This window comes from Lithobates pipiens, unplaced genomic scaffold (genome assembly GCF_037356315.1).
Source record: "Lithobates pipiens isolate NorthernLeopardFrog02 unplaced genomic scaffold, aLitPip1_a1.2 Scaffold_10, whole genome shotgun sequence".
Taxonomy (NCBI): domain Eukaryota; kingdom Metazoa; phylum Chordata; class Amphibia; order Anura; family Ranidae; genus Lithobates; species Lithobates pipiens.
The window spans coordinates 141,944,280-141,972,145 of NW_027507686.1; the positions used below are offsets into that span (position 1 = coordinate 141,944,280).

Consider the following 27,866-nt stretch of genomic DNA (forward strand, 5'->3'; position numbering starts at 1 on the left):
ACATAAAAGGGAATTTGCCCATCTCAGTCATTTGGAAAAAAAAAAGGGTGGGAGGGTCACGCAAGAGAGAGTAAGTGCACCGTTTACATGCTCAGTTAGCTCCTGCACAGAGGGACTGCACAACAGACAGTGAAAAGCAGATAGTCTACATGGACAGAAAAGGAGAATACAAAAAGGAAAGAAATGCACATTAAGCAAATAAACCAGACCATCAAAGCAATTCTAATCATCAGCTATTACTGCAAAACAAGATCAATAAAAATGGACAAAAATGATGGCATGTTCAATATGTCCCTGCCATGTGAGACGTCAGGTACACTCAGTGTTCCTGCTATTGTTCATTTACTCTTAATCCAGTGAAAGGCCTCATGTACCCCGAGTATTTGCAAGCTCCCCTGAATGCCTAGTGTCCTGGAAGGAGAAAACCAGCTTAATAAAAAAAGGTGCCTAAAGCTGCGTTTTGCACACGTTTAGGTGCGCGGTTTGAGCATTCATGGATTGTATTTGCCTGAATATTCATTTTTTGCTGGCCATTAGAATTAATGAATGTTTAGGAGCTAAAACAAATCTAGTGTTTAGGTGTGTCAAGTGTTTTATTTTTGCCCAAAAGCTCCTGAATACGCTGGTAATGGTTTTTTTCCTGGCCTATAAAACACTTCTCTTCTAATACGCCTGTAAAAGCCTATGTATGCATGGACATGTAGGGTGACAGGTTTGTTTACAGGCAGAAAAAAAAAAAAAAGAAAAAAAAAAAACACACACACACACACACACACACACACACACACACACACACACACACACACACACAAAAAGATCGTTCTATAGAAGCACAATCCTTCCTTTTGTTTTTACTTTGGAATGTTTTTTCTGTGACAGCATTTCAGCCCATGTAAGTGCATTTACTATATGAAGAAAGCTTTATATAGGTTTATGGTCTCATATGTATTCCATGTATTTATACTATATATTCTCAATAATACTATAGATGCACAGTTGAGGGTTCTTGAAGAATACCCCTGAAGAAAGTTTGTAACTGAAACACGTTGGGTGAAGAAGGACCACATTCAATCATGTGCTGCTATTTTTGGGGTCTCTATCAAAGATCTGTATACATTCCTATTTTTTATTGGCCCTTTTGGTCCATAATTTTAATGTTGCATTTTGTACAATAAAAAATTATTTTCTATATCCTTTGTACATTATTTTGTTGTATAAATATTAATGCCATTAAAGTCCATTTAGGGGTAATTTTATTTTCTTCTGTAATGATCAACTTCTGCCAAACAGGCAGGGACACATACAGGTTGATATATGGGCAGTCCCTACTGAACCAGCTGAATTTCAATCAGTCTATGTCCAGCTTAACAATGAACTTTACTTACTTTATTTTGGTTTGTTGAATATACATTTGAAAGTACTTTCTTATATTTGTGCAAAAAGCACACGTTGACCCTGCCAAAAATTCAGTGAACAGATAGCTTCCTGTGCGCTCTTCCTATGCTGCTCCGTTATCAGTTTGTATTACGCCTAGCAGTCTCTACTGACTACTGAACTCCTCCCTCAATGTTATAAAGATGAGAGGGGGAGGTATTCCATAGTCCTAAACCTTTTCTTGTCCTAGGGTAATGACACAGCTCCTTTACAGATACAGACAGTTTTACTGGCATTTTAAAATGAAGAGAAAAAAAGAAAAGAAAAACAAAAATGCATCTAGGGATTAGAAAGCTTTAATTGCTTTTTTTGTTACAGAATTTAATTATGCTTTTAAAAAGGGAAAAATTATACATTGTTTAATAAATAGTATTTTTAAAATCAACAATACTATACATTCAACTTACAAAGAGAACACACCTGAATAAAGAAACTAATTTTCCAAAAAGCGACTGTTATTTGCTGTCCACTGAGTGTAGAAAACTACAGTTGCATGGGTAATTTAAATAGCTTTAGCATTGTGTCAAAGCATGGTGAGTTTAAAGTGATATTAAAGTATTTTTTGTTTAAATAGCAAACATGTTAAACTTATGTGCTCTGTAGTGGTTATGCACAGAGTAGCCCCAATCTTCCTCTTCTTGGGTCCCCTGTCTGCGCTTCTGGCCCCTCCCTCCTTCCAAGTGCCCCCAAATCAGTTTGCTCTGGGGGTACCCAAGCAGATTCATTCTCCAGCCACAGCTCTCCGTGCCCATTCACACACACAGAGCCACAGCTCGGCCTTGCCCCCTCCCTCTCCTGATTGGCTTCCACTGCTGCCTCAGCCAATGAGAAGCGAGTCCCCAAGAAGCCGAGGCTCTTGTGCAAATCACTGGATTGAGATGGGGGATCAGGAGGTTGGTAGGGGTGGCTGTGGGAGAAGCAGCACAGATTGTTTTATTTACCTTCATGCATAGAATACATGAAGGTAAAAAACCTTGAGCCTTTAGAATCACTTCAAGCAAATATGTGATCCCAGCATACACTTTCATTTTATAACATCAGCATTGTCATAACAAACAGTAATTTCTGACAATCCCATACAAGCTTACATGAAAAATCATGTTATGAGTTCTACCTATCCTGGCCATCACTGTTCACAACTTCCCTGCATGCTTTGCAGCTTCTATGATGCTTACTTTCAATTTCTAAGGACTACAAATCCCATGGTACCTTGCTACCTGCAAGCAGTTATTCCTGTACTGACTCCACCTCCTGAAATTCCTCCTCGCCACTAATAAATGATTTTTTTTTCCAAGTAGTCTTACCATAACAATTTTATGCATGTTAAATACTAGAAAAAGCTGCCACATTGGCAGCCACTACTGATATTTGCAATGTTCCTCTGTACACTTTTTAACTATCTACAGTGGTGTGAAAAAGTGTTTGCCCCCTTCCTCATTTCCTGTTCCTTTGCATGTTTGTCACACTTAAGTGTTTCGGAACATCAAACCAATTTAAACAATAGTCAAGGACAACACAAGTAAACACAAAATGCAATTTGTAAATGAAGGTGTTTATTATTAAAGGTGAAAAAAAATCCAAACCATCATGGCCCTGTGTGAAAAAGTGATTGCCCCCCTTGTTAAAACATACTATAACTGTGGTTGTCCGCACCTGAGTTCAATTTCTCTAGCCACACCCAGGCCTGATTATTGCCACACCTGTTCACAATCAAGGCATCACTTAAATAGGAGCTGCTTGACACAGTAAGGTCCACCAGAAGATCCTTAAAAGCTACACATCATGCCGAGACCCAAAGAAATTCAGGAACAATTGAGAAAGAAAGTAATTGAGATCTATCAGTCTGGAAAGGGTTATGAAGCCATTTCCAAAGCTTTGGGAATCCAGCGAACCACAGTGAGAGCCATTATCCACAAATGGCGAAGACATGGAACAGTGGTGAACCTTCCCAGGAGTGGCCGGCCGCCCAAAATTACCCCAAGAGCGCAGCAACGACTCATCCAAGAGGTCACAAAAGACCCCACAACAACGTCCAAGGAACTGCAGGCCTCACTTGCCTCAGTTAAGGCCAGCGTTCATGCCTCCACCATCAGGAAAAGACTGGGCAAAAATGGCCTGCATGGCAGAGTTCCAAGGAGAAAACCACTGCTGAGCAAAAAGAACATCAAAGCTCGTCTCAATTTCTCCACAACACATCTTGATGATCCCCAAGACTTTTGGGACAACATTCTGTGGACCGATGAGACAAAAGTGGAACTCTTTGGAAGGTGTGTGTCCAAGTATATCTGGCGTAGAAGGAACACTGCATTTCATAAAAAGAACATTATACCAACAGTAAAATATGGTGGTGGTAGTGTGATGGTCTGGGGCTGTTTTGCTGCTTCAGGACCTGGAAGACTTGCCGTGATAAAAGGAACTATGAATTCTGCTGTCTACCAAGAGATCCTGAAGGAGAATGTCCGACCATCTGTTCGTGTACTCAAGCTGAAACGAACTTGGGTTCTGCAGCAGGACAATGATCCTAAACACACCAGCAAGTCCATTACCGAATGGCTGAAGAAAAACAAAATGAAGACTTTGGAGTGGCCTAGCCAAAGTCCTGACCTGAATCCTATTGAGATGTTGTGGTATGACCTTAAAAAGGCCGTTCATGCTCGAAAACCCTCTAATGTAACTGAATTAGGACAATTCTGCAAAGATGAGTGGGCCAAAATTCCTCCAGGACGCTGTAAAAGCCTCATTGCACGTTATCGCAACCGCTTGGTTGCAGTTGTTGCTGCTAAGGGTGGCCCAACCAGTTATTAGGTTTAGGGGGCAATCACTTTTTCACACAGGGCCATGATGGTTTGGAATTTTTTTCACCTTTAATAATAAACACCTTCATTTACAAATTGCATTTTGTGTTTACTTGTGTTGTCCTTGACTATTGTTTAAATTGGTTTGATGTTCCGAAACACTTAAGTGTGACAAACATGCAAAGGAACAGGAAATGAGGGAGGGGGCAAACACTTTTTCACACCACTGTATATTTTATAGTGAAGTAGTTGTGATTTACAAAACCGCTTCAAGAGATAAACATTAGACAGGATTACTGGGAAATACTGTCGGATAACCATGAACTGGGTGGAGGGTAGCTAAAATATTCCTGTTATTAAACATATTTATAAAAACGCAAATATATCTATACAATTTCCAGGTGGATCTGTACTTCTCTATAATGCTTCCTAAATATCAGGGTTTCTCAACAAGCATTCTATGGAACCCTAGGGTTCCTCCAGAGGTTGCTAGGGGTTCCTTGAGCAACTTCTGCCTTTCAGAGAAGTTCCCACTGTCATCATTGAGCTTTTTCGCTATCTGTAAGGGGATAATTCTTTCCAAGGACCATTACACTGATGAAATATGAGTTGTAGACATTTTTAGCAGGGGTGCCCTGAGACCGTAAAGTTATTTCAAGGATTCCTCTGTGTTGAAAACGTTGAGAAAGGCTGCTATATAGGGTAAAAGCTTAAGGCCCCTTTCACACTGACGTCCCGTTCAGGCCCGCCTGTCAGTTTTTCAGGCGGACCTGAACGGGTGCTCCATAGAGCTCTATGGAGCGTCGGATGTCAGCGGTGACATGTCCGCTGACATCCGACCCGCTCCGATCCGAAAAAGTGTGACGGAGGAAAAAGCTATTTTTCCATCCGTCTGCGGATCGGATCGGGTGACGACGGACACTGCGGTCCGTCGTCATCCGATCTCCCATAGGGGAGAGCGGCGCTGTGACAGGTCCGTCCCTGCGCAGTGTGCAGAGACAGACCTGTCATCTCCCTGCTCAGCGGGGATCGGCGGAGTGATCCCCGCTGAGCAAACGGATATCCACGGGGCGGATGAGAACTGATCCGCCCCGTGTGAAAGGACCCATAACGGATCATTTTAATTAATAGTGTATTTAATGTTCTAACACACTCTAACACAAACATGGGAACAAAGTTAAAAAAACTTTAACATAAAATACAAGCATACAAGAAGACCTGCATGACCGTACCTGTTTGATTTAGCGAGGCATCCCAATTCAAACTGAAGTCATCAGAATCCTCCACTGAAAAAAAAAAAAAAAAAAAAAGGCAAATCATCAATAACAGAAAACATGACTTAAAGCATTCATGTATATATATATATTTATATCTCACACTCAAATACGGACTAAGCATAACACTGCATACCATGCTCCTATATAAAGCCATATACATAGGATTTCACCCTCTGATCATTGTCCCTATATAGAAGAATATACTTTGAAAACTTTGAAAATGCACAAGATCTCAATGGGGGAGTTATGCTGGATATCTATACTGATATGGACTGGGTAATGCATTAGGAATGAAATGAAAGGATGACACATCGGTGGATGGAAATTAAAAATCTCAACCTACAGAGGGCTGAATTCAAAGGCACCCCAAAAATCAAAGTGAAAAAATTATGCAGCAGGCAAGTCCATTTTGCTGAAATTTAATTACAGAAACTCAAAATGGTGCTCAGTAGTTTGTATGGCCCCACAAAATTGTATTCATGCCTGACAATGTTGGGGCATGCTCCTAATGAGACGAGATGGTGTCCTCGGATATTTCCTCACAGATCTGGACCAGGGCATCTCTGAGCTCCTGAACAGACTGGAGGTGCAACCCGATGATGTCGGATGGACCGAAACAATTTCCCAGTGGTGTTCTATTGGATTTAGGTCAGGCGGGCGTGGGGGCCTGTCAATTGTATCAATTCTTTATTCCTCCAGGAACTGGCTGCATACACTCACCACATGAGGCCGGGCATTGTGCACCAGGAGGAACCCAGGACCCACTGCACCAGTGTAGGGTCTGAAAACGGGTCCAAGGATTTCATCCTGATACCTAATGGCAGCAAGTTATTTTCTAGCCTGTAGAGGTCTGTGCATCCTTCCATGGATATGCCTACCCAGACATCACTGACCCACCTCCAAACCGGTCATGTTGAACGATGTTACAGGCAGCATAACATTCTCCACTGCTTCTCCAGACCCTTTCACATTTGACACATGTGTCTAGGGTGAACCTGCTCTCATTTGAAAAGCACAGGATGCCAGTAGCAGACCTGCCAATTCTGGTGTTCAATGGCAAATGCCAATCGAGCTCCACTGTGGCGGACAGTGAACACAGGGCCTACTAAGGGACATCGGGCCCTCAGGCAATCCTCATGATGTCTGTTTCTGATTGTTTGGTCAGAGACATTCACACCAGTGGCCTACTGGAGATAATTTTGAAGGGCTCTGGCAGTGCTCATTCTGTTCCTCTTTGCATAAAGGAGCAGGTACCGGTCCTGCTGATGGGTTAAGGACCTTCTCTCTCCTAGACTAACTGCCTGTCTCCTGGAATCTCCTCAATTTTCTTGAGACTGTGTTGGGATACAGCAAATCTTCTGGCAATGGCACGTATTTGTGTGCTATCCTGGAGAAGTTGGACTTCCTGTGCAACCTCTATAGAGTCCAGGTATAGGCTCATGCTACCAGTGGTGACACTGACCCTAGCCAAATGCAAAACTAGTGAAAAACAGCCAGAAAACATGAGTATTTGCAGGGTGTCTGAATTCAGCCCTCTGTAGATTGATAATTTTCATTTCCATCAAACAATGTGGCATCCTTTCATTCCCAGCACATTACCCAGTCTATATTAGTATAGATATTCAGCATATTTTTCCCCATTGAGATCTGATGGGTTTTCAATGTGGTCCTTGAATTTTTTTTGGTGTGTGTGTGCGCACGCGTGTATATAATCTATATATATCTATCTATATTATTTGAGAGACATGTTGTAGTGTTATTCTCCTAAATCTAGTACTGTTATTTACTGCACAAATCACATTTTAAAGCTCACAAGTTGTATATAAATAGAAACTATATAGCACAGAATGATCAGCCAATATAGACCGGGTAAATCAATATGTGGCGTGTACGTAGAGTTAACATACCAGTTATTAAGGGCTAGCATGACCGAGTCATACAATCTATTGAGAATGAAATATGGTGTGCATGCAGAGCAGTGAAATACTGCCTAGCACACATCTTCAATACGGATGTCGCCGCATGAAAATGTTCCTAATCAAAATCTAGCTGTTGTATTAGGTTACAAAATGAAGCCCTGATCAGTTGGTTGGTGAAAAATTATAATCCCCATCAGTGATAAGCCATGAAAAAAAGATTAGCAGATTCACCATCTTTACACTTTATTACTATGTTGCCAGATGTGGGGATCATGCCCCTGGGTCCAGGCACTGTCGGCTGAGGAAGCCTCAGCAATACCACTGGTACCTCCCTGATGTGGTGCTGTCCAACTGAATGGACATTGGATGACCTTTCAGCAGCAGCTGTGTTCAGACGCCGGTTTCAAATAATGCTTAAACACATAGCTGCTGTCTTCATGCCATTTTAAACAGCACATGGGAGTCAAGTGGTTAACACTGACAAAATTTTATGGAGAATTGTTGCTAGTGACCGCCCCCCTAAAGTTGCACATTTTGACCGTTCCCCCTTAAAGTGAAATGATAATTAGGTAAGTTTTGGATACAACATACCAAAATACTTTGTTCATCTATAATCCATACGATTGGCAAAATCATCAGGGCAAGGCTCAAAATACTGACAAATTTACAGTCTCAGTGATATATGCCTAAAATCATTTTCTGCGAAAAGCCATCAAGCGTTTATGTATTCAATGCCTACCAAATTAAATATACCATTTCTGATTTTCACGGAGTAGGTAGATCACCATGTTTTTTTTTTTTAAATGTCAGCAATATAATAAAGAAAGACAGATTGAATGCATGAATGATGCTGGCCTAGAAAAATGCTAAAATGGTTGTAAACCCTTACATACAGTATATCCAGCAAAGTGACTGGCCAGAGATGACACAAATCCTCTTACAGAAGTTGTGCCTATATATCTGTAGTCTTCTCTGCTCTACAACCTCCTAAAGCAGACATTTTACACAGCATTGCTGAACTCCAGAAGGCAGGAGTATAGGGATTTGAGGTCACACAGTAGAAAGGAGAGCTGAGTGTAATCTGAGACCTGAGTGAAGGGAATAAAGACACCCCTTGTACACAGTCTCATAGGAAAACATGCACAGCTGAGGCTGTCAATCACCCTCTGTGTGATGGAGGAGCTTTGGATTGAGGCTAGTACAAACCAAGATGGATATGCCTTGTTCAATTTTCATTTCAGAGGTTTACAACTACTTTAATCCAACCAAAAATATATATTTTCAAAGCTTTAATATCTGCAGTGAAGCAGTAACTGCATTAGAATTATAAAGAGTCATTATATTTGAATGCTCATAACCCTAAATACATTAAAGAGGAGCTTCGGTCAGTTCTGCAAGTCAGCAGCTGCAAAAAATTTAGCTGCCGACTTGTAATAAACAGAAACTCACCTGTCCAAAGATCCAGCGCTGTCCTCAACCAGGCCGGTGCTTCAAAGGTCTTCAAGTCCCCAGCTCCAGCATGTTAACTGTGGGCAGCTGTGCTCACGGTGCATGTGCAGGCCGCGCTGTGCTTTGTGAATGGTGCCACAACCTTCTGCAGACATCTCAAGTCTCCCGTATCTCTGCAGCAGCTCCCACACACCCGCAAACGCCTCGTGAACTCCCGGGAATAATTGGTGTGGCTGGGAACAGCTGTGAACACAGATCTCCCTTGTATCGGTTTTTAGTTGACAGCCGCTTCTCCTCCTCTCCCTCCTGTGGCTGTCAGCTAAATCGCTATACAGGGAGATCAGTGTTTATAGCTGTCCCTCCTGCTGCACCGTTCATTCCTGCCTGTTCTGTGTGCTCCTCCCCTGGCCCCCTCCATGTCCTTCTCTGCCCACCTCTCCCCCATTTCTCTTCTGCCTCTCCTATCCTCTTCCCCCCCCCATCCCCCTCAGCCAGCTCCCCTCCTCTCCCAATGGCTGTGGGGGGGACTGACAGGAACAGGACACAGTAAGCGAGATCACTCCTGTGTCCTGTGATAACTGAGCAGAGTAAACTGTGCTTTCTCTGCTCAGTTTATGAATGAACAGGAGCCTCTGTCTCCTGTTCATCTTTAGTGCCGAGAAAGGGACTGGGGAATCTGTGAAGACACAGTCGGGCACCCACATTTACAATGCTGGCACTGCAGAGAGGAGGGGGAGACGAGTGGGGCTTCATTCCCCCCGCATTGCTGGACCCTGGGACAGTGTCCAGCAATGTGTCCGATTATTAAAAGTCAGCAGCTACACTTTTTGTAGCTGCTGACTTTGAATTTTTTTTTTTTTTCATTTTTAAGCAGAACTCCGGCTTTAACTCTTACAAATGCTGAAGCACTGAAAATAGGGGGGAAATACACAAAAAAGTGTATGAGGAACTGACATAACACTGAACTAAACTTGTCATAAACTGGGGCAATTGTAACCTATGACCAGTAGGCAAGATAAAGGCAGCTTCAATTATATGCTCAATGACCAATAGGGATGCCACCCCGACCAATAGGATTGCTCAGTAGGTAGGGACATTTTTTTTAAAGAAATATGGACCTACTGATTATTTCATCATGCAGTTTTTATTATACTTATTATACAGAATTAATATAGTGCCAACAGTTTGCGCAGCACTTTACAATACAATTCAATACAGGAGGAATCAGAGGGCCCTGCTTGTTAGAGAATTTAATGTCATTTTATGCATGTTTTCATTGCCTACAAAGTTTAATGTCCCTATGGTTGAATATGCTAAATACGTTTATTTAATGGTATTTCTCTGGACACTCTTCTTCCAATTATTGTAAATGTATACAATTTTGTAACAATGTATGTAATTTATAGTAAAAAGTCCATGTGTCTCTTTCCCACCAGATTCCATAACAGGCACTGCATTCCTTCAGATTTCAAATGGCATGAGATGACTTGGTACAAAGATTTGAGATACACTGGCTGAATTGCTGGAAGTTCTTTTATAACCAGAAATGGTTAAAAAGACATGTTGATGTGCTGCAATGGATGCAAATATACACATTAAAAAGGAAAAAATAAAAAAATAAATAAGATGGTCGGCATCTCTAATTGGCTAGAGTATAGAAGCGGTCTCTTCCATGCACAGGGACTAATTGCTGTAATAATACAAGAGCAGAAATCAAGGCTATTGCTGTTCAAGAGCAGCAGAGAGCAGAGTGTAATCAACCTAAGATATCGGACAAGCGATGTCATAGAGAGCATAGGACCAGCTGGACCTCATCTAGAAAATTAAAGGCCAGAGGAGGGAAGTTTGGAGACTTTTAAAAGAATGCTTTTTTTCTCTTCAAGCTTTGTGTTTGTTAAGTGAATGGAAAACAATCCTATAAATATACACATACATTGCATGGTATATCTTTATTCCACCAATTTGAAATGAAAGATCATCTTGAGCAGATGGAGTGGTCATTTAGTCCCCAACATATGGCGAATTATCATTTATTGTATAAAAGGATTCCTAAATCAACCCCTTTAAAAGCATACCATATTCAAAGGTTTGGTGCAGAATGCCGACAACTCTGATGCAAGCAGAAACATTTGGTTAATGTGGATTAGTATCACACCTACTACCTACTGTACATAGGCTTTACTGAATGCAGCCCCATGTGTATAGACCATGCATAACACATTGAGGGCCAATTCACATTTAGGAATTCCGTTGCTGTGCATTAATGCATGTTATGGCATTTGCGTTGCGTTACGGCAGCCCATTATGAATTGGATGTCAAATAGAGCTGCGCGATTAATCGTTAAATAATCAAATTGCAATTCTTTCAACCTCGCTATCCTAACAAAGCATTTTCCTGATTCTATGCAGAGTTCTCTGCTCACTGCTGATAGCCGTCTAAAAAAAAAAAAAAAAAAAACACACACACACACACACACACACACACACAGGCAGCCTGCCAAGTTTATGACAACGAGATAACGAGGAACATTGTAAACATTGTAAACAGATTTTAGATAATAAAATGGTGGTTGTTGAAATATTTTATGTCACACTGTATTTGCACAGCGGTCCTTCAAGCACATTTTTTTGGGGAACAAACACACTTTAAAGAATTAATACAAACTAAACAGTAAAGCCCAATTTTTTTGTATATTGTGAAAGATGATGTTACCCTGCCCAAATCATGATCCTTGTTCTAAGCAAACAAATTTTGATTCTCATTTTGGCCAGAATTGTGCAGCTCTACACCACATCGGATCAAAGTTACCTTTTTAGAAATGCAACACATGATACGATACATGCGTTGCTTTGAATTATTAGATTGTAAGCTCTTCTGAGCAGGGCCCTCTTAATCCTCTTGTATTTTATTGTATTGTAACTGTATTGTCTCCTTTTATACTGTAAGGTGCTGCGTAAATTGTTGGCGCTATATAAATCCTGAATAATAATAATTGCTGGGCTCTACTGTACAAAACATTGGGGTGCCATTCATAATGTATGCAAACAGAGGGGCTTCAGAAGCACACATTAATCGCACAGTTCCATGATGCAAAGGTGTCAACGGAACATAAATTAAATGTAAGAACAGAAAGATTAGTGGGGTCAGACATGCTAGGTGAACAAATACTTTTCAAGCATCTCCATTTATTTTCATACCATTGTAAAGATGGGTTTCCATGCACTGCAATAAATGCACATTTTAGCGTGCACTGCTGCAACACACAAGTGTAATTGGCACATATACAATATGCCAAAAAGATGTAAGAGTAGAAAGATTTGTGGAGTCAGACATGCTAAAAGAACACAACACTTACAATCACCTCCACACCATTAAAAAGGAAATGTGATTTATTTTTTCATTTTCCATCCAGCTACAGACAAATGAATGTAACCTGAGAGATGTTAGGGAGCAATAGAATATCAACCGGAACGTGACTTAAACCCGTTTCAGCTCGGGAACAATCCTGAAAACAGTTCCCGTCACTGACTTTGCTCAGAAAAAGAGTAGAAGCAGATGAAAAGCTACAGGATGCACATGGCGGAAATGTATTTAGCAGATCCTGTCCTGAGAGGAAATGCGTCCTAACGAGAAGACAAAATCTCTGGAAGCAAAAGACACACGGCCAACTTTAAGATTAGCACTTTTTCCATTGGCTTCCTCTAGCTAACTTAAATGCAGCCCTGCATTTGTAAAACCTAATAAAAAACTGCAATATTTGTCTTTTTTTTATAAATTGATTTTTTGGTAACGTAAACGGATTTAAGCAGAAGAAGAGGAAATACTTTTCGGGGAGTTTAGTCAACTTTGCCACACAGGAAGGTAGTACAGAACAGGAGAAATAAGATAATGAGTCAGGTGTACAAAAAGATTGCAATTCGTTTCATTAATTCCTTTCTCCGCTATTCAAAAAGTAGCACTGTGCCAATAGAAAGTCTTCGTCTGATCACTTAAAGTAGATTTCCACTTTTGCAGCCAGATTGGGATAACACCTTCCTTATATTTGTTATATGTTCCCATTCACGTACCAACTTAAAATAAAAATGATGGTACCCTCCAGCAAAGAAAAATTATTCTATGTACTTCTCTTTGTTGATGAGGGGGCTGGGCAGCTGTGTTTGCCATAATTAGCCCTGTCTGTACTGTGCAGGAAGATCTATTGATCTATATATCAATTGTAACTAGATTTGAACAAGGTCTGTCATAACTAATAGGTTATTTAGGTGGGGCTTCTTGCATTGTATGTTAATAAAGACAGACCTAGGACAGACTCAAGGCTCGTACCCAGAAAATAGTACAAAAAATACCGCCTTCAAAGTGATCATATGATAATCTAAAGTAGTGCAGAGCCCTTGAAAGCCGATCATGACAGTTCATCCGATAATATCCAATCAGACAAGCATGAACATTTTTTCTCGTACTATACCAGATCGTATGGATTTCCATTTAATCAGTACAGTTGTCATTCAAAAATACAATACACTACAACACATCACTTCCGAATTTTTATTCTGTGGTATGAGAATTTTTGGAACTTTAGTAAACGCTTCATTTTGGATATGAGACTAGCATGCAAAAAGAAAAAATGGACAATCGTTCGTCTGATAATCTCATCGTGTGTATCAGGCATCACTTGTTAAAGAAAAAAAACCTTCCAGTCAGCCATGACACCTTCTCCTGAGAAATCTCTAAACTGGTAAGAAATGTTTTTAGGTATGCTGCATGAATGGGAACACATACCAAACATATAATGAACACATAGTTGGGTTTTATCAAATTTGACTGCAAAAAGTGGAATGATGTGCATGTTTGAGTTGTTAAGAGTACTAGATAGAGTACTAGTATTGGTGCCGATTATGAGCATTTGCAGGAGTACCTGTACTCATGCAAATGCTCTATCCCATACCTGGGCAGCCTCACAGGTGATCAGTGCAGCGGTGGGGGCAGTTACAAGTACTGATCTCCCTGTATAGCTTTCAATAAAGCAGCTGACAGGCACTTCTCCTCCCCCTCCTGTGGCTTTCAGCTGCTTTATTGAAAGCTATACAGGTAGATCGATGCTTGTAACTGCCCGCACCAATCGTCTCAACTGTCCCCGGGTCCTCCTCTGGCTCACCAGGTCCTCCATGTCCCCCCCTCCGCGTCCCCCCTGTCCCAGATCTGTCAGGATGGAGAGTGGAGTAAGGAGCCAGTAAATATGTACCTCACCGAAGCCAACCCACAACAGGGCCGATAAAAATTATATTACACATACATATACATATACATATATATATATATATATATATATAAAATACTGACACAGTCCATGCCTCATCAGTGCCACCTATCAGTGTCCATCAGTGCTGCATATTAGATGCACTGTCACATGACATTTAAAAAAAAAAAGCATTGGTTAACCAATTGCTTACTGGGTACTTAAACCCCCCTCCTGCCCAGACCAATTTTCAGCTTTCAGCGCTGATGCACTTTGAATGACAATTGCGCGGCCATATAACACTGTACCCAAATGAAATTGTTATTTTTTTTCCCACAAGTAGAGCTTTCTTTTGGTATTTAATTACAGCTGGGAGTTTTCTTTTTTGCTAAACAAAAAAAGATGCAAAAAAATAATAAAAAAACATTCTTAGTTTGTTATAAAAATTTTGCAAACAGGTCATTTTTCTCCTTCATTGAAATACGCTGATGAGGCGGCACTGGTGGGCACTGATAGGCTGCACTGGTGGGCACCGATGGGCACAGATAAGGCAGCACTGATGGGTGGCACTGATGGGCACTGGTAGATGACACTGATGGGCACGGATATGTGGCACTGTTGAGGCAGATTTTGGGCACTGATGGGTGGCACTTTATTAGTTAGGTGGCACTGGCAGGGGGCAGGTGGGCACTGATAAGCTGGCTGTGATCGGGACTGATGTCCCGATCACGGCCGCCGGGGATCGGCTTTTTTTTTCTCCTCGAGCTGACCGATTACTGGCTCTGCTTTGTCACATGATCAGCTGTCATTGGCTGATCACGTGGTAAGGGGTCGGGATTGACCCCTTGCTCCGATCCGTGATCAGGCGAGTCTCAGACTCGCTGATCACAAAGCATGCCGTGCGCGCCCCTCAGGGGGCGCGCAGGCCGCTCGTGCACGGGACGACATCAATAGACGTAATCCCGGCAAAGCAGGTCCGCGCTGTAGCCGTCATTCGGCTATAGCGCGGATCTCTAGTGGTTAACTAGGACTGGCAAGAACTTGAAAGAACAGTATCGGTACTTGTACTCGATCTTAAAAAAATAAATAAAAATGATGATGATGATATCGGTGCAACCCTAATCCAAGCACAGTAGCCACAAATACACAAAGAAACAGCAAAACATTTTTGGTCAAACAATAGTGTGTATGTTGCCTGGCGATATTTAGAGCATGCCATTTTCAATTGCTACCAACATTTCTACAAGCATCAATGCTGCTAAATACACGATTATTTTCAGGCAATTCTACCCACTTTGGCACAGCTTTAAAATGCAAAAATTTAGCCAACTAATCACAGCACCCTACCACCATCAGTTTCGATTGAACCCTTGAAATTACAAACTATTGGACACATTGCTTTGATCTATAAGGTCATTCTTGAGAAAGTGTCTGAAATTGCGTGTATGACTAACTTAATAGTTCTAACTATATGGAAATTCGTCTATAGAAAGATTAACACCCACTGCCTTGGCATCCATACAGCCTATAGAAACAAGCAAGAACTAATAAATAGGCCCATGCCTGAACATGTGAAGGAAAAATCAACATGAACGAAGCAGTTTGGGCACTGAAAACCAGACGGATCTGTTGCGTAGCAAAATTCTTAAATGGTGGTGGTGATACTGCTCTCAGTGTAGCATTACATCTGGTGAACTAGCAAGTACCCAGGTGTCAGAAAACAGTACCTACCGGTACCGTCGAAAGGTAGGTACATAATATTTTGCACATCAAGTGACTGACAAAATCTGTGCAAAATGGATGTAGAGAGCCAGTCTAGTGTATGTATACCTTTACAGTTCATTTGCTCTGTACACATATATGCTGGGGACTAATTATATAATTAGATAGTGTGAGTGATAGCGCCAGCACGCAACAAAAAGGGGAAATAAACAATAATGTTCCAGCTTCTTCATGTATCAGGAAACAATGCTGGTTTCATTGTGAGATACTAATTTTCCCAAAATGTTTAACCAATAGCTCACAAGCATATACAGAATGACACATCTCACATTGCATTTACAATTGCTATGCTCATACTAATGCAGCTTAACATCAGTTCTTTTTAAGCTAAAGGCAAATCTACAGTGTCCTTTCACTGTCACTACATAGAGGAAGTTGGCTGCATGCAGGAAAATCTGCCCTCGGGCTCCCAACTTTATGTATTCCACTTCAATAAGCTCCAGAAAACATTACATATATATTGGGGAAATGCATGGGTATCGCTCTTATTTAGGCATATTACAAAATGCACAATTTAATAGAGAAACCTTCAAACACCATTTTAGGGCCACTGTACCCATTCAGGTGAAGATATATCACATGCTTGGCCCAAAAAAATTGACATTACTTACAAAAGTCTGTCTCACTTGCTTTATCAGCTTGTGACAATTTTAGCTCCCAACATTTTGGACAAAAACAATAGGCATAAAGCATGCCGCTATTTAAGGTATACATATCGATTATATCAAATTACTATTCAATTAGGTCTGCAAATTGACACAAATAAAGGATAGGATTTATGAACTTGTGGAAGAGGAATTAATAATTCTTTTCCATGGAGTCCAATGGATACCTCTCATTTTATCAAGTACACAATGGCCACCTGCTGCTATTAAGCCAGTTTTCGAAAACTATGCCTTCTTTACAGAATATCTTATATAAAGTAACAAGTAAAAGATTAATACAACTATGGAATGCAACTTACATATAACCAGATCGGCCCACTGACATATCTGAAGTGTCCTATACAGCCAATATCTCCCACTTATTCTGTAGCCGTCACGACAGATGACAATGTACTTCCTACTACCGGCAATGACTTGATGAAACAAACATTCATATCTTAGCACCTACCATAAGGAATTACAACTGATGGGGAAATATGTCCCACAGAGAGTTATTTTATGCAGACATGACTGATCAAGACTTGTAACCAAGGAAAAAAAGGGTTTTAAAGCCAAGCAAGTCCCTGGTGACAGGCTACCTGCGTAGGACCAAAGTATCAAGGGAAATGGTCTTTAGAGACAGTCCTATTAATAAGATCAACAACAAATCAGACTCTATGAATCAGAGTAGAGACAAATATGGCAGAAAACTGATTCTATAGCAACTTGTGAAAACATGGATTAAGTTATTAATAGATCAGTATCCATGGAGCAAAGAAACCAGAAGTGGTGTTTGAAGATGCTCACAGGAATGAGAAGGACTGCACTAAACAGGAATCCAAACTTAAGTTGGTGAGATGAGAGAGTGTTGTAAACATATCACTGACTCCATGTCCCCATATCCCTGGTTCTACTTTTATATCCATACTGTGCACTTAAGGTCTCATCACCTGCAGCTCCTTCTACCTGGGTGGCAAGATTTGCTGACCTAACTTACAGAGAGTGTAGGAAAATGACAGGATAGTTACATTTTTGGCATGGGACTTAAAAGCATTACTACTAAAGAAAGGAACAATATCAGGATGTAGGAAACTTCTGTATTAATTCACACCAGTGGGAATACATGCTCTTATCCATTTTACGCTATTAGTAGCTCTTTATCAAAGAGTGTACTCTTCAATACAAGTTTAACTTGTAAGAACATTTATTCCTTCTGCTGTCGACTAGTCAAATAAAAATAAAGTTTCCTTCACCAAATTAGTAGGATAATCCCTTTCTTGGAAATTTGTTTATAGGTGAACTCCAGGTATGATCTGTATTGTATACATACAGTGGTCAAGTTTAAACCAACATAAGTATGCATATATTATACCAGATGGGCTGCTAATCAATGTGGTAGATGGCGCTACTGCAGTGATAGCCACAATCCTCCAGAGCCTGTGCGAGTGGCTTTCCCACTGACTACTGGGGATGGCTTGTTCAGCACTAATTTTTTAAGACAGCGTTGTATAAAATTTCTTCAATACAAGGCATTCTCCAATTGGACAAACTAGAGAAAAAAGGGTGGTGGCATTAAAACCTCCTGGACCCAAAAAAATCACAGCCATCACTTTAGTAGCACAAACTAGTACAGTGATTTTCAGCTTCCCCAGCGACTCCTCAGGTATAATATATGCCTACTTGCATAGATCCAAGCTGGACCAAAGTAAGTATACAATAAAGATCATGCCTGCAATTCAGACTTAAATACTCACTAAACGGCTGACACTGTATGCTCTTCCCCCCTTCCTTCCTCCTCTTTGATGCCTGACGTGGACCTTGACCAGCTTCCTGCATGCAACTTTCACCCATTTTGGGCTTCAGAGCGCCCTATACCTTCTACTGCCCCTAACGGTGGGTACCTTCCAAATGGTAATGTTACGAATGGAGCATCTCCCAGTCTCCACTCTAGTTGAATATGTACAGTTTGTGCCTTATGGTCTATGATGTCACTTGTGGTGTCACTTCTGCTCCAATCAGTGATCCTATTACGTTATTTTTATTTACCACTCTAGCCTTTCTGTTGTTGCTTTCTTTTCTTTATGTGAATGCCTTTCATACCTTGTAAAAACCTAACAGTTAGTGAAATAGACTTGAACACGCAGCTTACTTTAAAGGAAGTAAACATGGATGTACAGTATAAAGGGAGAAGATTCAGGTTCAGGAACCACCCAATGACGGCGAAAGTTAAAAACTCCAAGCAAATATTTTAAAAACACCAATTATATGGTTATATGTTTTTATTAAAATCATTATGTATATTTTTAAATTAAAACAATTTAGTCCTTCATTGCCCACTAAGCAGGCTGAGGTATGGTCCCAACAAATCCTGTGGCAAGTTCAACCGTTCACATCAGTGAACACAGAACATAGTATCTGATAAGAATTATTGCTTAGATTTCATAATGCCAGATAACAATATGCAATACAAATAGACTAGTTGTGATGGGTACCTACCTTGTTTTTACTTGTTAGAAACTTGTGGATGTCACATGTAAAAAAAAAAAAAATATGTCATTCTGCATTTACAAGTGTCCAACTACCTTCACAAATAAGAACGAAGAAGACGACGACGAAGAAGACGACGAAGACGAAGAAGACGAAGACGAAGATGACAAAGACGAAGAAGACGAAGACGAAGATGACAAAGACGACGACTAAGAAGACGAAGATGACAAAGACGACGACTAAGAAGACGAAGATGACAAAGACGACGACTAAGAAGACGAAGATGACAAAGACGACGACTAAGAAGACGAAGATGACAAAGACGACGACTAAGAAGACGAAGATGACAAAGACGACGACTAAGAAGACGAAGATGACAAAGACGACGACTAAGAAGACGACGACTAAGAAGACGACGACTAAGACGACGACGACTAAGACGACGACGACTAAGACGACGACGACTAAGACGACGACCAAGAAGACGACACCGAAGAAGAAGACGACACCGAAGAAGAAGACGACACCGAAGAAGAAGACGACACCGAAGAAGAAGACGACACCGAAGAAGAAGACGACACCGAAGAAGAAGACGACACCGAAGAAGAAGACGACACCGAAGAAGAAGACGACACCGAAGACGAAGAAGAAGACGAAGACGAAGAAGAAGAAGACGAAGAAGAAGAAGAAGACGAAGAAGAAGAAGACGAAGAAGAAGAAGACGAAGAAGAAGAAGACGAAGACTTGCAGTTAGTGATGGCCGAACGGTTCGCCCGGCGGTCGTTTCGCGGCGAATTTCCGACTTTCGCCGTCCGCGGGTTCGAACGCCTTTTTCCGTCGTTCGCCCCGGCGGACTTACGTGTTTAATGTATACAAGAACTTTAACCTTTCGTGACACGTTTATCATGTGTTACAGGACAACCAATTGAGACATGACAGCTCATGGACACTTGGACATTCCCCCTAACCTATAAATACACCCGATCCGGTGGCCATTTTACATTCTTTCTTCTGTCACTGTAGGGAAAGGATCCTGTGTGGAGTAGGGACAGAGAAAACGCTAGCTATTTGGTACACAAAAGTTCTTTTCAGGACTGGTATAGGTGTTAGGTCAGCAGCCTGAGTTTCTTTTGTCAGTTTAGATAAAGGGACAGAGCGCTGTATGCTGCTATTTTAGGGACAGCTCAGCCAGATTAGTCTTTCTTCATCATCATCATCATCATCATCATTAGCTGTTACTATCAGGTCCACAAAAGAGCTGTTCCAGCTAATCGTTCCAGCCTACTCTTTTTTGCCAATTTGTATAGGGACAGGCAGGAAGCAGTGTGTCAGGCAGTGAGGATAATTTTAAAGACTTGCTGTTACTATTAGTTCCACAAAGGTTCTTTTCAGGACTGGTATCAGTGGTACGGTAATAGGCTTGTACACGTATAATATTCTTTCTTCCAAATATAGAAAGAATATTATACTTGACTGCTGCCCTTCTGCTGCAGTCTGCTAATCATTCACAACTCACTTGTTCCACAAAGCTCTTTATCAGGACTGGTAACTTGGTCTGTCTAGGGTGCTACGGTACATAGGCTTGGGTGCGGTACAGTCTGCTGTTCTGTAAGGACCGCTATCGGTCCACAATACATAGGGTTGCCGTGCACTACTGCTGACCGCTGCCCTATACTGCAGCAGTCCTTCATTGGTATAGGGACTGACGTACAGTCTGCTAATCACTAACACACAACCTGCTTGGTCCACAAAAGTTCTTATAAGGACTGGTAACTTGGTATAGGGTGCTACGGTACATAGGCCTGAGTGCGTTACAGTCTGCTGTTCTGTAAGGACCGCTATCGGTCCACAATACATAGGGTTGCCGTGCACTACTGCTGACCGCTGCCCTATACTGCAGCAGTCCTTCAGCGGTATAGGGACTGACGCACAGTCTGCTAAACACTAACACACAACCTGCTTGGTCCACAAAAGTTTTTATAAGGACTGGTAACTTGGTATAGGGTGCTACGGTACATAGGCCTGAGTGCAGTACAGTCTGCTGTTCTGTAAGGACCGCTATCGGTCCACAATACATAGGGTTGCCGTGCACTACTGCTGACCGCTGCCCTATACTGCAGCAGTCCTTCATTGGTATAGGGACTGACGTACAGTCTGCTAATCACTAACACACAACCTGCTTGGTCCACAAAAGTTCTTATAAGGACTGGTAACTTGGTATAGGGTGCTACGGTACATAGGCCTGAGTGCGTTACAGTCTGCTGTTCTGTAAGGACCGCTATCGGTCCACAATACATAGGGTTGCCGTGCACTACTGCTGACCGCTGCCCTATACTGCAGCAGTCCTTCATTGGTATAGGGACTGACGTACAGTCTGCTAATCACTAACACACAACCTGCTTGTTCCACAAAAGTTCTTATAAGGACTGGTAACTTGGTATAGGGTGCTACGGTACATAGGCCTGAGTGCGTTACAGTCTGCTGTTCTGTAAGGACCGCTATCGGTCCACAATACATAGGGTTGCCGTGCACTACTGCTGACCGCTGCCCTATACTGCAGCAGTCCTTCATTGGTATAGGGACTGACGTACAGTCTGCTAATCACTAACACACAACCTGCTTGGTCCACAAAAGTTCTTATAAGGACTGGTAACTTGGTATAGGGTGCTACGGTACATAGGCCTGAGTGCGTTACAGTCTGCTGTTCTGTAAGGACCGCTATCGGTCCACAATACATAGGGTTGCCGTGCACTACTGCTGACCGCTGCCCTATACTGCAGCAGTCCTTCAGCGGTATAGGGACTGACGCACAGTCTGCTAAACACTAACACACAACCTGCTTGGTCCACAAAAGTTTTTATAAGGACTGGTAACTTGGTATAGGGTGCTACGGTACATAGGCCTGAGTGCGTTACAGTCTGCTGTTCTGTAAGGACCGCTATCGGTCCACAATACATAGGGTTGCCGTGCACTACTGCTGACCGCTGCCCTATACTGCAGCAGTCCTTCATTGGTATAGGGACTGACGTACAGTCTGCTAATCACTAACACACAACCTGCTTGGTCCACAAAAGTTCTTATAAGGACTGGTAACTTGGTATAGGGTGCTACGGTACATAGGCCTGAGTGCAGTACAGTCTGCTGTTCTGTAAGGACCGCTATCGGTCCACAATACATAGGGTTGCCGTGCACTACTGCTGACCGCTGCCCTATACTGCAGCAGTCCTTCAGCGGTATAGGGACTGACGCACAGTCTGCTAAACACTAACACACAACCTGCTTGGTCCACAAAAGTTTTTATAAGGACTGGTAACTTGGTATAGGGTGCTACGGTACATAGGCCTGAGTGCAGTACAGTCTGCTGTTCTGTAAGGACCGCTATCGGTCCACAATACATAGGGTTGCCGTGCACTACTGCTGACCGCTGCCCTATACTGCAGCAGTCCTTCATTGGTATAGGGACTGACGTACAGTCTGCTAATCACTAACACACAACCTGCTTGTTCCACAAAAGTTCTTATAAGGACTGGTAACTTGGTATAGGGTGCTACGGTACATAGGCTTGAGTGCGGTACAGTCTGCTGTTCTGTAAGGACCGCTATCGGTCCACAATAGATAGGGTTGACGTGCACCACTGCTGACCGCTGCCCTATACTGCAGCAGTCCTTCAGCGGTATAGGGACTGACGCACAGTCTGCTAAACACTAACACACAACCTGCTTGGTCCACAAAAGTTTTTATAAGGACTGGTAACTTGGTATAGGGTGCTACGGTACATAGGCCTGAGTGCGTTACAGTCTGCTGTTCTGTAAGGACCGCTATCGGTCCACAATACATAGGGTTGCCGTGCACTACTGCTGACCGCTGCCCTATACTGCAGCAGTCCTTCATTGGTATAGGGACTGACGTACAGTCTGCTAATCACTAACACACAACCTGCTTGGTCCACAAAAGTTCTTATAAGGACTGGTAACTTGGTATAGGGTGCTACGGTACATAGGCCTGAGTGCGTTACAGTCTGCTGTTCTGTAAGGACCGCTATCGGTCCACAATACATAGGGTTGCCGTGCACTACTGCTGACCGCTGCCCTATACTGCAGCAGTCCTTCAGCGGTATAGGGACTGACGCACAGTCTGCTAAACACTAACACACAACCTGCTTGGTCCACAAAAGTTCTTATAAGGACTGGTAACTTGGTATAGGGTGCTACGGTACATAGGCTTGAGTGCGGTACAGTCTGCTGTTCTGTAAGGACCGCTATCGGTCCACAATAGATAGGGTTGACGTGCACCACTGCTGACCGCTGCCCTATACTGCAGCAGTCCTTCAGCGGTATAGGGACTGACGTACAGTCTGCTAAACACTAATACACAACCTGCTTGGTCCACAAAAGTTCTTATAAGGACTGGTAACTTGGTATAGGGTGCTACGGTACATAGGCTTGAGTGCGGTACAGTCTGCTGTTCTGTAAGGACCGCTATAGGTCCACAATAGATAGGGTTGACGTGCACCACTGCTGACCGCTCACCTATACTGCAGCAGTCCTTCAGCGGTATAGGGACTAAGAGTTTTGTCACAGGGTCATTTAAAAAATGACATGCAGAGGAAGAGGCAGGCCCTTCCGCAGGGGTGGTAGGGGTAGGGCAGGAGCAACAGGCTTGAGCCAAAGTGGGAAGTTGCAGAAGGTGCGTTCAATTACTTTAAAGGATGCACCAGACTTGGTTGAGTGGCTCGCTCAGCCTTACTCTTCTGCACCCTCCTCATCCTCTCGATCTGCACCCTCTTCTTCACTCTCTGCTATGTGCACCCCCAAAGACACTACCACCAACAACACGACCACCACCACCACCACCACATACCTTCCGCTTGAGTCACTGGAATTATTTTCCGATCCATATCAAGAGGACATTTCTGATGCGCAGCCACTCTTGGTATTGGATCAGGAAGAGGAGGTAGCAACAAGCGCTACTCAGCAGTCTGACGCCAGTACCCAGATCAGCCCAAGGAGGAGGTTGGTCCCCGGTGTTGCTGCCTACTCTACTTATAGCGGTGGGGAAGGTGACGTTGATGATGACGTGTCTAGTGATGTCACGTGGGTGCCCACAAGAGAGGAAGAGGAGGGGAGTTCAGAGGGAGATATGGACCAGCAGATAGGGAGGAGAAGCAGCAATGACTTACATTGCACAGCAGGGACAAAGCAGACTGCAAATGTATCAGGAGCGAGTCATCGACCATGTACGGTCACATCTGGCGCTCCCAGGACACCGGCACATGGCTCCGCAGTGTGGGCTTTTTTTAACGTGTCCGCTGCTGACAATAGCGTTGCCATCTGCAATCTTTGCAGTCAACGCGTTAGTCGCGGTAAGCCCAATACTCACCTAGGGACGACCGCCTTAAGAAGGCACATGAGCAGCCATCACCGAGCCCAGTGGGAGCAACGGAACACACAAAGCCACACTGCAGGCTCTCACCGTCCAGCCTCGTCTTCTACTTCTCCTTCTCCTCTCTCCTCACAATTGTCCTCCACTCCACCTTCCATCACGCCAAGCTCACATTTTTCTGCAAAAAGGCAGGCTTCCGTGGGCCTAATGTTTGAGCGTAAAAAAATGATGACGCCGGATAACCCTCTTGCCCAACGGTTGGCGGCTGGCTTGTCAGAACTCATAGCCCGCCAACTACTGCCATATAAACTGGTGGACTCGGAGGCCTTTCGCAAATTTGTGGCCATTGGAACACCACAATGGAAGGTCCCAGGAAGGAAGTATTTCTCAGAGAAGGGCATCCCAGAGCTATATGGCCATGTTCAGCGGCAAGTGAATGTATCTCTGGCACACAGTGTCGGTGCCAAGATACATCTGACCACAGACACGTGGTCTAGCAAACACGGGCAGGGAAGGTATATCAGTTTTACTGCCCACTGGGTGAACCTTCTGACGGCCGTCAAGCATGTAACCCGTGGCACCCGTGTAGATTTGGTTTTACCGCCACGGATTGCATGCAGGCCTGACTCTTCTTCTCCTCCTCCTACTCCATCCTCCTCCCTCTCCTCCTCAGCTGCCTCCTCCTTTTCCGCTGCTAGCGTCTCTTCCACTGCACCGCCCAAGCTCCCCAGAACCTATTCCACATGCCAGGTGAGACGTTGCCATGCCGTGCTGCGTCTGTTGTGCCTGGAAGCAAAGAGCCACACTGGCCCGGCACTCCTTTCAGCTTTGCGTTCACAGGCAGATGAGTGGCTAACACCGCTCAATTTGACAGTTGGTAAAGTGGTGTGTGACAACGGTGCCAATCTGCTTAGCGCATTGAAACAGGGCAAAATCACGCACGTGCCGTGCATGGCACACGTCTTAAACTTGGTCGTGCAGCGATTCCTTGTCAAATACCCTGGGGTCCAGGACATCTTGCGGCAGGCAAGGAAAATCTCGGCCCATTTCAGAAGATCTTACACGGCCATGGCTCGCCTTGCTGACATTCAGCGGCGACACCATCTGCCGGTCAGACGTCTTATTTGCGATTGCCCGACGCGATGGAACTCAACCTTCTATATGCTTGATAGGCTGCTCCAGCAGAAACGTGCAGTTAACGTCTACCTGTATGAACTCTGCGAAAGAAACGGTTCTGGGGAGCTGGGTTTTTTTTCACCGCGCCAGTGGCTGCTCATGCGCGACACATGCAGACTTCTGCGGCCATTTGAGGAGATCACCAAACTGGTCAGTCGCAGCCATGGCGCCATCAGTGACATGGTACCTTATGCCTTCTTTCTGGAGCGTGCATTGCGTCGTGTCATTGATCAGGCTGTGGAGGAGCAGGAGCGGGAAGATGAGGAAGTCGCAATGCTGGATGAATTCCCAGGGGGGGCTACTCTATCTGAGACAAGTCAACAACAGGAGTCTGATGAGGAGTCAGAGGAGGATGGTGCCGGGGCGGATGAGCAGGAGCAAGAAGAGCATGCTTTAAACCTTTCTGGGATCCCTGTTGTGCGAGGATGGGGAGAGGAGAATGAAGAGGACGACATTATCCTGGATGATGAGCAGGAGCCAGGCCACCACACCGCTTCCACTTTAGTGCAAATGGGGGCCTTCATGCTCCAGTGTTTTAATAGGGACCCCCGTATAAAAAGCATGAGGGTCAAGGACCAGTACTGGGTGGCAACGTACTTAGACCCCCGGTACAAACACAAAATGGCGGAAATGTTACCGCCGTCGCAGAGGGCTGTCAGAATGCAGCACTTCCAGGCCTTGCTTCGAGAAATGCTGCATTCTGCTTTTGCGTGCGCTGGCAGAGGAGCAATTCCCACTCCCAGAGAAGGATTTGCGGGTACCAATCCAACAGCGCCTGCAAGAAGAGGCCGGTTTGAAGATGTGTTGGTGACTTCGGATATGAGGTCATTCTTTCAGCCGACCCATCGACAGGTGTCATCCGGATCCAGCATCAGGGAACGCCTAGACCGTCAGGTGTCCGACTACATTGGGTTAACGGCCGATGTGGACGCTCTGAGGAGTGATGAACCCCTAGACTACTGGGTGGGCAGGCTTGACCTCTGGCCAGAGCTTGCCCAATTTGCAATCGAACTGTTGGCTTGCCCCTCATCCAGTGTCCTGTCCGAAAGGACGTTCAGCGCAGCAGGGGGGATTGTGACCGATAAGCGTACTCGCCTAGCTCACCACAGTGTTAACTACCTCACATTTCTAAAAATGAATGAGGCATGGATCTCGGAGGAATTCAACACATGTGATCAGTAGACCATGTATATGTCTATAAACAATTTTTGGAATCAAGCACACAGACCTTCTTAATTCATTTGGCTCACTTCCCTGACCCAAAAAAGCACACCGTACTATATGCCCCTACCCTCCTCTTTGAAGAGGTTGAGCGGTGTCATATTTCTACTGGGGCTGCTTATTATGAGGGGTTCCCACCATCCCTGTGCTGTGCTGACTTCCTCCTGGGTGTTCTTATTATGAGGGGCTCCCACCATCCCTGTGCTGTGCTGACTTCCTCCTGGGGGTTCTTATTATGAGGGGATCACACCATCCCTGTGCTGTGCTGACTTCCTCCTGGGGCTGCTTACGGTGCTGCTGTCAGCGCTGTATGTCACGGAGCTGCTGTCAGCGCTGTATGTCACGGAGCTGCTGTCAGCGCTGTATGTCACGGAGCTGCTGTCAGCGCTGTATGTCACGGAGCTGCTGTCAGCGCTGTATGTCACGGAGCTGCTGTCAGCGCTGTATGTCACGGAGCTGCTGTCAGCGCTGTATGTCACGGAGCTGCTGTCAGCGCTGTATGTCACGGAGCTGCTGTCAGCGCTGTATGTCACGGAGCTGCTGTCAGCGCTGTATGTCACGGAGCTGCTGTCAGCGCTGTATGTCACGGTGCTGCTGTCAGCGCTGTATGTCACGGAGCTGCTGTCAGCGCTGTATGTCACGGAGCTGCTGTCAGCGCTGTATGTCACGGAGCTGCTGTCAGCGCTGTATGTCACGGAGCTGCTGTCAGCGCTGTATGTCACGGAGCTGCTGTCAGCGCTGTATGTCACGGTGCTGCTGTCAGCGCTGTATGTCACGGAGCTGCTGTCAGCGCTGTATGTCACGGAGCTGCTGTCAGCGCTGTATGTCACGGAGCTGCTGTCAGCGCTGTATGTCACGGAGCTGCTGTCAGCGCTGTATGTCACGGAGCTGCTGTCAGCGCTGTATGTCACGGAGCTGCTGTCAGCGCTGTATGTCACGGAGCTGCTGTCAGCGCTGTATGTCACGGAGCTGCTGTCAGCGCTGTATGTCACGGAGCTGCTGTCAGCGCTGTATGTCACGGAGCTGCTGTCAGCGCTGTATGTCACGGAGCTGCTGTCAGCGC

The 27,866-nt window shown here is 44.0% G+C and overlaps 1 protein-coding gene across 3 annotated transcripts in view; it reads right to left on the minus strand.

Moving 5' to 3' along the window:
* The window catches only part of ZNF423 (zinc finger protein 423), a 368,232-nt gene that overhangs the window by 299,515 nt on the left and 40,851 nt on the right, over positions 1-27,866 (minus strand). For 2 of the 3 annotated variants that reach the window (XM_077458278.1, XM_077458270.1), the window contains exon 2: positions 5,462-5,515. Coding sequence is in view for 1 of the 3 variants with exons in the window: in XM_077458270.1 (XP_077314396.1) it covers positions 5,462-5,515 (54 nt within the window). In the remaining 2 variants the exon portion in view is untranslated. Of the gene's footprint in view, positions 1-5,461; positions 5,516-16,857; positions 16,990-27,866 lie in introns of those variants that run through there. The other variant, XM_077458286.1, reaches the window with a different exon arrangement.